The sequence below is a fragment of the Scyliorhinus canicula genome, chromosome 4 (genome assembly GCF_902713615.1).
Source record: "Scyliorhinus canicula chromosome 4, sScyCan1.1, whole genome shotgun sequence".
Taxonomy (NCBI): domain Eukaryota; kingdom Metazoa; phylum Chordata; class Chondrichthyes; order Carcharhiniformes; family Scyliorhinidae; genus Scyliorhinus; species Scyliorhinus canicula.
The window spans coordinates 228,714,870-228,727,928 of NC_052149.1; the positions used below are offsets into that span (position 1 = coordinate 228,714,870).

General features: G+C 49.2%; 1 protein-coding gene across 1 annotated transcript in view; it reads left to right on the forward strand.

Annotated features, from left to right (window-relative positions):
• flt4 (fms related receptor tyrosine kinase 4) overlaps positions 1–13,059 on the forward strand; it is a 324,249-nt gene that overhangs the window by 286,943 nt on the left and 24,247 nt on the right. The window contains exons 20-23 of the mRNA XM_038796200.1: positions 176–264; positions 2,097–2,250; positions 5,831–5,925; positions 9,927–10,049. Coding sequence (XP_038652128.1) covers positions 176–264; positions 2,097–2,250; positions 5,831–5,925; positions 9,927–10,049 — 461 coding nt within the window. The remainder of the gene's footprint in view (positions 1–175; positions 265–2,096; positions 2,251–5,830; positions 5,926–9,926; positions 10,050–13,059) is intronic.

Below are 13,059 nucleotides of genomic sequence, written 5' to 3' on the forward strand. Positions count from 1 at the left end.
ATAAAGAGTTAGACCACAGATCATCCATGATCTCTAGAATAAGTTGAGGGGGGCTGTTCTTATCACCTTTTCTAGCTTCTAAAATATCTAAGGTAGCTAAAGTTGGTGTAGTTCTGGAGGAGCAGACAGTAATGTTGTGGGCTTCATTAACACTCCTTACTCTGTGCTGTTTCAGGTCCTTTGATGGTGATTGTGGAATACTGTAAATATGGAAACCTTTCCCACTACTTAAGGAACAAGCGTGAAGATTTCATCCCTTACAGGGTAAAGTTACCACCTGCACCTCCCTGTATCCCCACTGTGTCAAAAATAAAGCCTTATTGCCCCGTCTCCAACTTTATCCTTTGTTAAGGTCCCAAAACCCCTCGCGTCTCTCAGATCTCTCTTCCTCCTGCCATCAAGATGGTTGTCACTCATCCATTGAAACATAAAATTGGGCAGCTACAGATTGAGGCTATTTGGCACATCATGCCTGTGATAGCTCTTCCTCTACAACCTCTGAAAATTCAACTATTTGTTCAATATCCCTTTGGAAGTCCCAATTGAAGCAGTTCATCACAGATCACAACAGTTCGTTAAATGAGAAACATTTCTTCCCCTCTTATCCTTTTTCCAATTATCATAAATCTGCGATCTCTAGTTATCCACCCTCCCACCAGTGAAAACAACCCCATCAAAACACCTCAATATTAATCATGGAGATTTGTCCATTTTTCTGTGAATGTCAGGGATTTTGCTCGTCAAATTGGCCCACTTTCTCCCCTATTCTTTTCGGAAATTACCCTGCATCCTGGGTCACGAACTTTAAGCTTTGACCAGAATGTCAAAATGGTACCGCGGCCACAGTGATGAAAAACATGTTCGTAAAACTCTAGCGAACATGTGCAAATGTTGAATGGACCACTCGCAGAACAAGGAAGATTTTCTTTTCTCTGGAGCTTCTCGCTTCCTCACGCCATCACAAATCTCTCACCAGCCAGTGAAATGTGGTCACTGTTGCAATGTAGGAAATGCAGCAGCCAAGTTGTCACAGCCAGGCCTGTCAAAGAGCAATAAATTAATCGCAGAGGTGATATAGGTTGAGGAACAATAGTGGTTAGGACACCTGAGAGAACTCCCCACCACTTGTATAAAATAGTGTTGCAGGATCTTATGTGTCAGCTTAAGAGGACAGATGGGCCCTTGATTTAAAATCACATCCAAAACACACTTCCATCAGATGGGCTCTCATCGGGTAAAGGTTTTGAGGGATATGGAGCAATGGTGGACAAATGGAACTGAGGTACAGAACAGGCTTGAGGGGCTGAGTGGCCTCCTCGTATTCCTAACCCTGGCGGGATTCTCCACGCCGGAACTGCGCCCGGCGCAGGGGCGGAGAATAGCCGTTCATGCCGGAAATCCAGCGATTCTCCCCGGACCCGGCAGTCCCACGCGCATGGTTGACACGGCGTCGGTTAGGGGCCATTGGAATAGGCCCCCACGGCGGTTACCCGCGGTCGACCGGCCGAACTCCTACCAGCGTGGTTTATGTGTGGTACCACCCGGCGGGAGCTGGGAACTGCGGCCGCGGTGGTGGTCCTGGTGGGGGGGGGGGGGAAACGGGGGGGTATCTGACTCCGGGGGGGGGGGGTGACTCAGCGGTGGCTAGGCCCGCGATCGGGGGCCACCGACCGGCGGGCCACCGCGATCTGGGAGGGACTTACCTTCCTCCGCGTGGACCCGCTGTGTGGCTCCGACGTGTTGGCAGCGCCCGTGGATGAGGTGGGCCGCTGCGCACATGCGTGGACCTGCTTGCGGCCGCCATGCGTATGCGCGGCCATGCGGTCTGGCTAGCAGGGCCCCACCAGCAGCCAGAGCTGCCGGATGCACGCCGGGGCTCCGCTAGCCCCCTGGAAAACGGAGAATCACCCCGGACCTTTGAGGAAAAAGTCCGGAGTGACTCTCGTCCGTTTTCCGGCGGGCGTGGGGACTTAGTCCCCAGAAGGGAGAATTGTATCTACCCTGGGATGCTTGATGCAACAATGTAGAGGGAGCTTTACCCTCCATCTAACCTGACAGAGCTTTCCAGATGTGACCAGATTACTGTTGTGTTGCAGGACCGGGCTCCAAAAATGAGGAATCAAGTGATATCAATGGTGGAAGTAGTGAAAGGGTTGGACAACAGGAGCCGGGGCAGTGCCAGTGAGAGTGTGATCTGTAAGCGGGCAGCCGTGGAGAAAATCCTCAGTCACCCTGAGGATCTGGTGGAAGGTGAGTCTAATTTTGATTTCAAATATGAAGCGTTATAGTTGTGTTTAAAAATTTTGGAGTAAATTGAAAAAGAACCTACCCAGACAAACTCCGGATAAAAGCAAAAGGGTCATCTGGACTCGAAACATTAGCTCTTTTCTATCCTTACAGATGCTGCCAGACCTGCTGAGATTTTCCAGCATTTTCTTTTTGGTTCCTACCCAGATAAACTATTCCTTATTGTGAAAGATCTAAATCCAAAATTCACAAGTTAGGTAAAAGAGGGAAAATTGAGTGAACAGATATGGGGATAAGGTGGCAGGATGGGATTTAGGGATATGGAGAGAAATGAAATGAATTGAAAATCGCTTATTGTCACAAGTAGGCTTCAATTAAGTTACTGTGAAAAGCTCCTAGTCGCCACATTCCGGCGCCTGTCCGGGGAGGCTGGTACGGGAATTGAACCGTGCTGCTGGCCTGCCTTGGTCTGCTTTAAAAGCCAGCGATTTAGCTCAGTGTGCGAAGGTGGGTGGGTGAGTTTGAGGGATTTGGAAAGGAGGTGGGTGGGTGGGATTGAGGGATTTGGGTAGGTGGGTATGTGGGGTTGAGGGATATGGGGAGAAGGTGGGTGAATGGGATTGAGGGATATGGGGAGAAGGTGGGTGGATGGGTGAGGGATATGGGGAGAAGGTGGGTGGATGGGATTGAGGGATATGGGGAGAAGGTGGGTGAATGGGATTGAGGGATATGGAAGAAGGTGGATGAATGGGATTGAGGGATATGGAGAGAAGGTGGGTGAATGGGATTGAGGGATATGGGGAGAAGGTGGGTGAATGGGATTGAGGGATATGGGGAGAAGGTGGGTGAATGGGATTGAGGGATATGGGGAGAAGGTGGGTGAATGGGATTGAGGGATATGGGGAGAAGGTGGGTGAATGGGATTGAGGGATATGGGGAGAAGGTGGGTGAATGGGATTGAGGGATATGGGGAGAAGGTGGGTGAATGGGATTGAGGGATATGGGGAGAAGGTGGGTGAATGGGATTGAGGGATATGGGGAGAAGGTGGGTGAATGGGATTGAGGGGTATGGGGAGAAGGTGGGTGAATGGGATTGAGGGATATGGGGATAAAGTGGGTGAATGGGATTGAGGGATATGGGGAGAAGGTGGGTGAATGGGATTGAGGGGTATGGGGAGAAGGTGGGTGAATGGGATTGAGGGATATGGGGAGAAGGTGGGTGAATGGGATTGAGGGATATGGGGAGAAGGTGGGTGAATGGGATTGAGGGATATGGGGAGAAGGTGGGTTAATGGTTTTGAGGGATATGGGGAGAAGGTGGGTGATTGGGATTAATGGATATGGGGAGAAGGTGGGTGAATGGGATTGAGGGATATGGGGAGAAGGTGGGTGAATGGGATTGAGGGATATGGGGAGAAGGTGGGTGAATGGGATTGAGGGATATGGGGAGAAGGTGGGTGAATGGGATTGAGGGACATGGAGAGAAGGTAGATGAATGGGATTCAGGGATATGGGGAGAAGGTGGGTGAATGGGAGTGAGGGATATGGGGAGAAGGTGGGTTAATGGTTTTGAGGGATATGGGGAGAAGGTGGGTGAATGGGATTGAGGGATATGGGGAAAAGGTGGGTGAATGGGATTGAGGGATATGGAGAGAAGGTGGGTTAATGGTTTTGAGGGATATGGGGAGAAGGTGGGTGAATGGGATTGAGGGATATGGTGAGTGACAATACAAGTATTTATTGCCCATTCCTAATTGCCTTTCAACAGGTGGTGGTGTATCATTTATAACTGAGGATAGTTATTGTTGTGGGTCTGGAGTCACATGTAGTCCGAGCTGATGTTGGTGTCAGACATCCTCCACTGAAGGGCATTGGTGAACCAGACAGATTTTTTTACAACAGGTTCACCATCTTTAACAATGAGATTAGTATTTTGTTCCAGATTAAGTAATTACGTTTAAATTCCTTCAGCTGCTGTGGTCAGATATGAATTTATTTCTCCAGGGCATCAATCTTGGCCTTTGGATTGCTGGTCCATCGACATTGCCACCATACCACTATCCCTCAGATATGGGGAGAGATGGGTAGGTGAGATTGAGGGATATGGGATGGAGGTGGATAGGTAGGGTTGAGGGATATGAGAAGGAGGTGGGTAGGTGGTATTGAGGAATATGGGATGGAGGTGGATAGGTAGGGTTGAGGGATATGGGATGGAGGTGGATAGGTAGGGTTGAGGGATATGGGATGGAGGTGGATAGGTAGGGTTGAGGGATATGAGAAGGAGGTGGGTAGGTGAGATTGAGGGATATGGGATGGAGGTGGATAGGTAGGGTTGAGGGATATGAGAAGGAGGTGGGTAGGTGGTATTGAGGAATATGGGATGCAGGTGGGTTTGTGGGGTTGAGGGACATAAGAAGGAGTTGGGGTTGGGGGATATGGTCAGGGCAGCACGGTAGCACAGTGGTTAGCACTGTTGCTTTACAGCGCCAGGATCCCAGGTTCAATTCCCGGCTTGGGTCACTTTCTGTGCAGAGTCTGCATGTTCTCCCCATGTCTGCGTGGGTTTTCTCCGGGTGCTCCGGTTTCCTCCCACAAGTCCCACAAGATGTACTGTTAGGTGAATTGGACATTCTGAATTCTCCCTCTGTATACCCAAACTGGCGCTGGAGTGTGGCGACTGGGGGCTTTTCACAGTAACTTCATTGTAGTTTTAATGTAAACCTACTTGTGACAATAAAGATTATTAAATAAAAAAAGAAAGGAGGTGGGTAGATAGGGTTGAAGAATATGGGAAGAAGATGAGTTGGTGGGGTTGGGAGATATGGGAAGGAGATGTGTAGGTGGGGTTGGGAGATATGGGAAGATGATGAGTTGGTGGGGTTGGGAGATATGGGAAGGAGATGGGTAGATAAGGTTGAAGGATATGGAAGGAGATTGGTTGGTGGGGTTGAGGGATATGGGATGAGGTGGGTAGGTAGGGTCGAGGGATATTGGAAGGAGATGAGTTGGTAAGGCTGAGGGACATGGGAAGGAGATGGGCAGTTGGGGTTGAGGGATGTGAGGAGGTGAGTAGGTGGGTTGAGGGACATGGGAAGGGTGAGATTGAGGGATATGATGAGAAGGTGGGTAGATAGGGTTGAGGGCCATGGGACGGAGGTCGGTGGGTGAGGTTGAGGGATTTGGAAAGGAGGTGGGTGGGTGGGATTGAGGGATTTGGGTAGGTGGGTATGTGGGGTTGAGGGCTATGATGAGAAGGTGGGTAGATAGGGTTGAGGGCCATGGGACAGAGGTGGGTGGGTGAGGTTGAGGGATTTGGAAAGGAGGTGGGTGGGTGGGATTGAGGGAATTGGGTAGGTGGGTATGTGGGGTTGAGGGCTATGGGGAGAAGGTGGGTGGTGGTTCTGTGTAGCATACTGCCTCAATGTAATTGGCAAGTCAGCGCATCGATAGAGAAAGCGTTGGAAAAATCAGACATTGTTACCAGACAGTGTGATGGAGTTGCCCAGCATTGTGAACTGGGGTTTCTGATCTGGAACTTCCCATTGTTCCTAAATAAAGCCATAAACCTGCTTTCCTCTGACAGTTGATGATCTCTGGCAATGCCCCCTGACCCTGGTTGACCTGATCTGCTACAGCTTCCAAGTGGCTCGTGGGATGGAGTTCCTGGCGTCCAGAAAGGTGAGTTCCCCAAATTTGCTGTTTCTGAGGGCACAGAACAGGTCCCGGGACTCCACCCAATCTGATCTTCCCTGGCCTAGATTGTGTATAGCAGCAGCTATGTTGAAAGGGAATTGGAGAAATACTTGAAGAAGAAATGTTTACAGGTGTATGGAGAGAGTACAAAAGGGGATGTTGTCCCAATGAGCCAGCACAGGCAGCCTGGACTGAATGGCCTCCAGCTCCTTCTGTGCTGTAATATTCTATGATTTGAGTATGGGAATAATCAGAAACAAGCTCGGCACCAACATAAATACCCATTTCCCTTCCAGCCGCATTCACCAGGTAGTAACCATGAGCAAGAACAGGGCAGCAACCAGCAGCATAGCTCAGAGCTGCTTCGTGCTGTCATTCTAAAGTCGGTAATCTCCTGATGGTAACAATAAAGGAGTCTCCCCACATTATAACAATGACCTTCACATCAAAAGAATAGTTAATCGGTAATAAAGCACTTTGGAATGTCTTAAGGCCAGGATAGACAACCTTACTGTCTTTCCGTCCTTCCTTCCTCCTCTCCTTTTTGTCTTGTTGCATTTACTGAGTTCTTGACTTCCTCGATTGATGAGGAAAGATTGTCCATCTTGCACAGCTCTTCGTTGCCACCTGCTGCTGCTTCTAGAGAACCCAAGAAGATTCAGAGAAGGATGTTATTCCAACACATCGCTTTTGTTTTTGTTGAAAGACTACCTGAAATCCAACAGCCAAAGGCAACGGTCCATCGAAACCTGTTTCTCCCAGAGTTAAAGCCCATACTGACCAATTAACAAATACGCGGAGTGGGACAGATTTTACTTCCTCACACCAAATTAATTTCTGCAACTCACGTGGGCTTTTGTTATAGTATTTTAAAGATATAAAATTGGCAAAATAAAGCCCACAGATCAGCAGTGAGTTTGAAAATGAGCTTGAACGTTAAAGCCACTGGTGAGATGATGCTAAACCTGGATTTGAAAGACCAGTGATGGGAGGGAAAGGGGATTTTGGAGGGAAGACTGAGGGAAGAGAGGATTTCACGGAATTGAGGTTGTGGGAAGCCTCACTCAGTGGCGTGGCCCACGTTGTGTTGAATCTGAGTTGTAAGACCGTGAGGACACGGGGGAGGGAACTTGTAGAGGATGGAGAAGAGGGATAGTATATGGGACGGGGAATTTGGAGTTTAGGGAGGACCTCCACCTTAAGGAACCTTGCGGCAACCATGGAGTTCCATTAGATTGGTCCACGATTATGCTTGGCAAAGTATTGTAGTGGTTTATTGTTGCTGTTGCCTTCTGCAGAATGGCTGACCAGGGACCTTTCTCTTACCACCTACCATCAAGAAGGATTTACAGGATGATAGTCAACCTGTGTGACCATGTTCTGCACACACCTTCCATGCCCATCAAATCACAGAGTGTGACTTGAACCCAGAACCTCTGACTCAGAGGTAGCGATGCTACTCACGGTGTACTGAGGGAAGACCAATGAAGGGAAAGTCAGAAAGGAATTGATGGGGCCTCACGGTAGCATGGTGGTTAGCATCAATGCTTCACAGCTCCAGGGTCCCAGGTTCGATTCCCGGCTGGGTCACTGTCTGTGTGGAGTCTGCACGTCCTCCCTGTGTGTGCGTGGGTTTCCTCCGGGTGCTCCGGTTTCCTCCCACAGTCCAAAGATGTGCAGGTTAGGTGGATTGGCCATGCTAAATTGCCCGTAGTGTAAGGTTAATGGGGGGATTGTTGGGTTACGGGTATACGGGTTACGTGGGTTTAAGTAGGGTGATCATTGCTCGGCACAACATCGAGGGCCGAAGGGCCTGTTCTGTGCTGTACTGTTCTATGTTCTATGTTCTATGAGAGTAGTATCTATAAGTGATTAGAAAGGTTTTGCTGAGTATGCCCCTCTCCAGGTATTCAAACGATGAGAACTGATCTATCCATGCTTCTTAGCTATATTTGTTAAAGCAGTTGAATAGAGTCATAGAATCATACAGCACAGAAAAGGCCCTTTGGCCCATCGGATCTGTGTCAGTCAAAAACAACCACTTAACTATTCTAATCCCATTTTCGGGGAATTGTATCGACATATGAGAGAGTTAATAGAAATCGATGAAGAAGAATGGAGGAGGTTTGTGCAGCAAAAATTGGTTAGTTTCTGGACTGTTTAGACCGAATAGCTGGTTTCTGTGCCGTGTGTTCTGTGTAATCCATCACAAAGGGAGGCCATTCAGCCCAGAGTGTCTGTGCTGGCTCTTAGAAAGAGCTATTTATTTTCCCGTATCTTTGCTCTTTCTTGAGAAAAATTACCTTCAATTTTTCTTTTGTCATGCACAAGTCGATTAGTTTAAGTGCAGGCGCCTTCAAATTGTTTTCTGCGGCCTCGTTTGGGATAACTTAAGGGGGCCAAATTGTGTGCAGCCTGCAAGGGAGCATTCAGAATGGGGGGGGGGGGGGGGGGCAGTGGCCTGGCCAGCAGCTCAGAGGGAACATTGCCCAGAAAGGTGTTTCTTTTTAATTATATCTTGAATTCCCTTTTGAAATTTGCTATTTAATCTGCTTCCTCAACCCTTTCGGACAGCACCTTCCAGATCATAAAAGCTCGCTGCATACAGTAAAGAAAATTCCCCTCATCTCTTCTCTGGATCTTTTCCCAATTATTGTAAAGCTGTGCCCTGTCATTTTCCAACTCTCCTGATGTTGAAAACAGGTTTTTTACCAATCTACTCTATCAAAAACCCTTCATGTTATTGATCACCTCAACTAAATCCCCCCTTAGCCTTGACTGTTCTCAGAAGAGCAATTCCAGTTTCTCCCGCCTCTCCACGCAACATTTCTATTTCTTTAAGGATGTGTTAGAATCCAGCAGCACTAACATTGGTCTTGTCCAGGTCCTACTAATACTGTTGTTCCTCTGTCCCTTTAACAACCCTCGCTGCCTCGTCAGACACTGCAGTCCCACTAGACTCTCCTCTGCCACAGAACCAGGTTCCCGTTTGACAACTGGAATCCCAACAAGGTCTCAGCCTGTATATCAAGTGAACACAGGGGCAGCGAGAAATGACACACTTCCCCGGACTTAAAGAAGGGAGTCCCACCCTTTAGTGATTTTAACATCAAGCAGAGAACACACCTCCCACACCCAAAGGATTCAAACCCTGGCTGCTTTCCATTGTTGTCTTCATAGCCAGTGATTGATAAGAGTTCTGTTGAAAAGGATCTCCAGTGATTTGGAGCAAAGGTGGGTAAATGGAGGTAATGTGCAGATCAGTCATTGCTTAACTGAAAGGTGCAAAATCTCGAATGGCTGAGTTAGATCGAATGTCTAGCACACAGGGAGGCCATGTAGCCCAATAGGTAGAGTGTTTATGCTCCACACAAGTCGCCTCTAACCAGCCTTCAACATATCCTTCTATTTCTTTCTCCATGGCGTGCTACTCCAGCTTCCCCTGAAAGGTATCTACGCTATTCACCTCTAAATCTCCCTGAGGTAGCGAGTTCCACATTCTCACCATTCTCTGGTCCCCCATTGGATAGATTAGTGTCTATCTGATATTCATGACCCCTAATGTTGCATTCCCACAAGTGGAAACATTTCCTTTATCTCTAACCTATCAAACCCTTAAAGACCTTTATTGGGTCACCCCCATGGCCTTCCCTTTCCTGGAATAAAGGTGCCCTGCCTGTTCAATTTATCCTGTTCCTGATATGCCCCATCTTTCTCATCTTCCGAGTGTTTAATGTGGTCTCAATTTCCAACAGCACTCAAATTATCGGCAGATAAATTGGGGTGGGGGTGGGTTTCTGTGGTGGGCCTGGCCAGAATACCATTGCCATACCTCAGCAACGCACCTCCCCCCCTCCCCCCCCCATCGCACCTCCCACCCCACCGTCCCCACCCACCACCAGCAAAGTGCTTAAAGCAGTAAAGACAGAACTCTACTCCAATCCGTGAAGCTTGCTACATGTTGTGTGACTGGGAACTGTGTTCAGTGTATTCACAGAGACCTGGCAGCTCGCAACATTCTTCTGTCGGAAAACAACGTGGTGAAGATCTGCGATTTTGGCCTCGCCAGAGATATTTATAAGGATCCCGATTACGTGCGAAAGGGGAACGTAAGTAGATCGGCCAGAAGTTTGTTCAGGGTTAGAAAACAGAAGTGGGTAAATGGAGTTAGGATACAGAAAAGGCGATGATCTAGCTGAATGGCAGAACAGGCTGAAGGGGCTGAATGGCCTCTTCCTCTTTCTATGATCTCACCCTGGACACTTGGAGTAAGTGTTTCCACAACACACAAACCGCTGGCGAAGATGTGTGTCTCCAACAATAATGTTGGGCCTTGCAAATGCTAAGGAAAATGTTTACCTTGATTGAGGAGGGTTTTTCTGGGGCGGGGGTGAGGGGGGGGAAGGGAGCTGGCGCTGCCGAACATGATGAACTATTACTGGGCAGCAAACATCGGCATGGTCAGAAAATGGGTTGTGGGGAGGGGTCGGTGTGGGGTCGGATGGAGGCAGCATCGTGCAGGAGAACAGGTTTATGGGTTTTGGTGTCACGTTTCTGCCATTCTCGCCGGCCAGGTACTCCGTGAGCCCAGCGTGGAAATTTGGTGATCTGTTCATCGAGGGAAAATCTGCGCGGTTGGAGGACCTGGAGGAAGAGTATGAGCTTCCCAGGGGGAACAGTTTTAGGTACCTGCAGGTCCTGGATTTTATAAGGAGAGACGTTTCTTGGGCTGCCACCCCTGGGTTGCAGGACAAGGTGCTGTCGAGGGACGAGATAGGTGAGGGGAAGGTGCCCGATGTCTGCAAGGAGTTGATGAACTGGGAGTGGGCCCTGGTGGGGGGCGTAATGCGCAAGTGGGAGGAGGGGCCGGGAGGGGAGGTGGGGGCCAAGACCGGGGCAGATGCCCAGGGGAGGGTGAATGCATCCTCGTGTGTGAGGTTAAGCCTCATTCAGTTTAAAGTAATACATAGGGCACATATGACAGTAGCACAGTTGAGTAGGTTCTTTGAGGGGGCAGAGGGTAGGTGTGGGTGGTGCGCAGGGAAATTCGCGAATCACGTCCACATGTTCTGTGTCTGCCGAAGGTTGAAGGGGTTCTGGCAGGAATTCGCGGATGTAATGTGAGGTGCTGGGGTGGAGATGGTCCCAAGTCCAGAGGTGACAATATTTGGGGTTTCAGAAGACCTTGGAGTCCAGGGGCGAGAGGGCCGATGCTTTGACCTTTGCCTCCTTGATAGCCCGGAGACAGATCTTGCTCAGGTGGAGGGACTCGGAGCTGCCAAAAGCAGGGGTGTGGGTAAGCGACCTGGGGGAATTCCTGAGGCTGGAGAGGCTGGACTTCAGGGGATCGGTGGTTGGGTTCATCCGGAAGTGGAAGCCGTTTATTGATTTCTTTAAGGAGCATTGAGGGATCAGCGGAGTTGGGGAGGGGATGGGGGGGGAGGGGATGGGGGTGGGTTGGGGGTTAAAATAGGGAAGGCAGGATGGGAGAAAGGGGGAGTTGGTGTTGGTTGTTTATAATGTTATTTGGTTGTTCTGCCTTTGTTTGTTTATGAAAATATCTTGAATAAAATATAACAAAAATTTTTTTTACCTTGATTACTGAAAAGGTAGGTTTCGGTATAAAAAGATAGATTTAGGTATAAACCTATACACTAGGTTTAAATTAAAACCTAAGGGCTCACATGAGCTCCTGTTGCACAGAAGGTTCTGGAGGTAGATAACCTCAGGTCATTGCTATGGCAACAGATAAGGGCTTGTATCTGAGGCAAGGTTAAGGTTAAGTTGGCGAGGAGGTGGGCGGCCTGCAAAGTTGATTGATACCAGGCAGCTGTCATTCACATGATCATCAGAGAACACAGGACAATGGAAGGGAGTTTGGGCAAACTATAGCTCAGGCATCTACTTAATCTACTTACTGTTTGAGAACTTGGAGATAAGACGACGTATCTATGCGCCTGGCACATTATAATATTGTGTCCATGCCTTGGTTATGATTGGTAACTATACACTGGAGGGAGTGGAAGAGGCCTTGTCGCAACACAGCGATCAACTCACCTCGATGGGTAAGGAGCTGCGGAGGGTGGTGGAGGCCAACAAGGATCTGCGAGCCAAAATGGAGGACTTGGAAAACAGACCTCGGTGGCAAAATCTGAGGATCGTGGGTCTGCCCGAAGGGGTGGAGGGCCCGAGGCCGATGGAGTATTTTGCCGAGATGTTGCCGGAGCTGTTGGGGGAGGGGGGAGATCCCTCTCGGTACAAACTGGATCGAGCTCATAGGACATGGAGGCCTAAACCAAAGGCGAATGAGCTGCCAAGAGCAGTGATTATTTGTGTCCGTAGGTACCACGTGAAGGAGAAGGTCCTGTGTTGGGCAAAGCAGAAGAGGGAGGTGCAGTGGGCTGGAGCTGGTATACGTATATACCAGGACTTTACTGTGGAGTTGGCGAGGAGGTGGGCGGCCTTTGGCCGAGTGAAGAAGGCACTGTATAACAGCAGGGTGTAGTTCAGCATAGTGCACCCAGCTAAGTCGAGGGTGACCTACAAATCCAAAGACTTTTATTTTGAGCCGGTGGAAGCGGCGGAGGTGTTTGTGAAGGCAGAAGGACTGGGGAAGAATTGAGAAATGGGGCTGAGGATTGGTCTTGTACTGAGGGTAGGGGATTTGTAGGAGTGTATGTAGCTTTATTTTTTCACTGCATGTTGGGTATATGTGCTAAATGAGTCGACGTTGTCTATTTGGACAAGGTAAGAGTTGGGATTTTCCTTTGCAATGATGGTTCTTTGGGGTTTGTGTGTTGAAGGGGATTTCTTTGTTTTCCTGGGACTGGGCAGGGGGGAGGAGATTGGAGGGGAGTGAGGCCTGGGCAGGGGCCTCCACACTGGCTCGTTAAAGCTGGCCAGTGAACGGGAGTATGGTGGGGGGAGGGGCTGCGGCCATCAGAGTCTGGTAGAACAGGGTTCGATGAGCCTAGGAGGAATGAAAAGTTGGGGGAGGGAACCGATACTGGGTGAGATCTTTTGAGAGGAAGTAGAGGGCAGGAGTCTGGGAAAGGGGTGGGGGGCCTCTGCAATTCATGGGTGTCATTCATTGTGCACTTTCGGGGATTGGATGGCGTT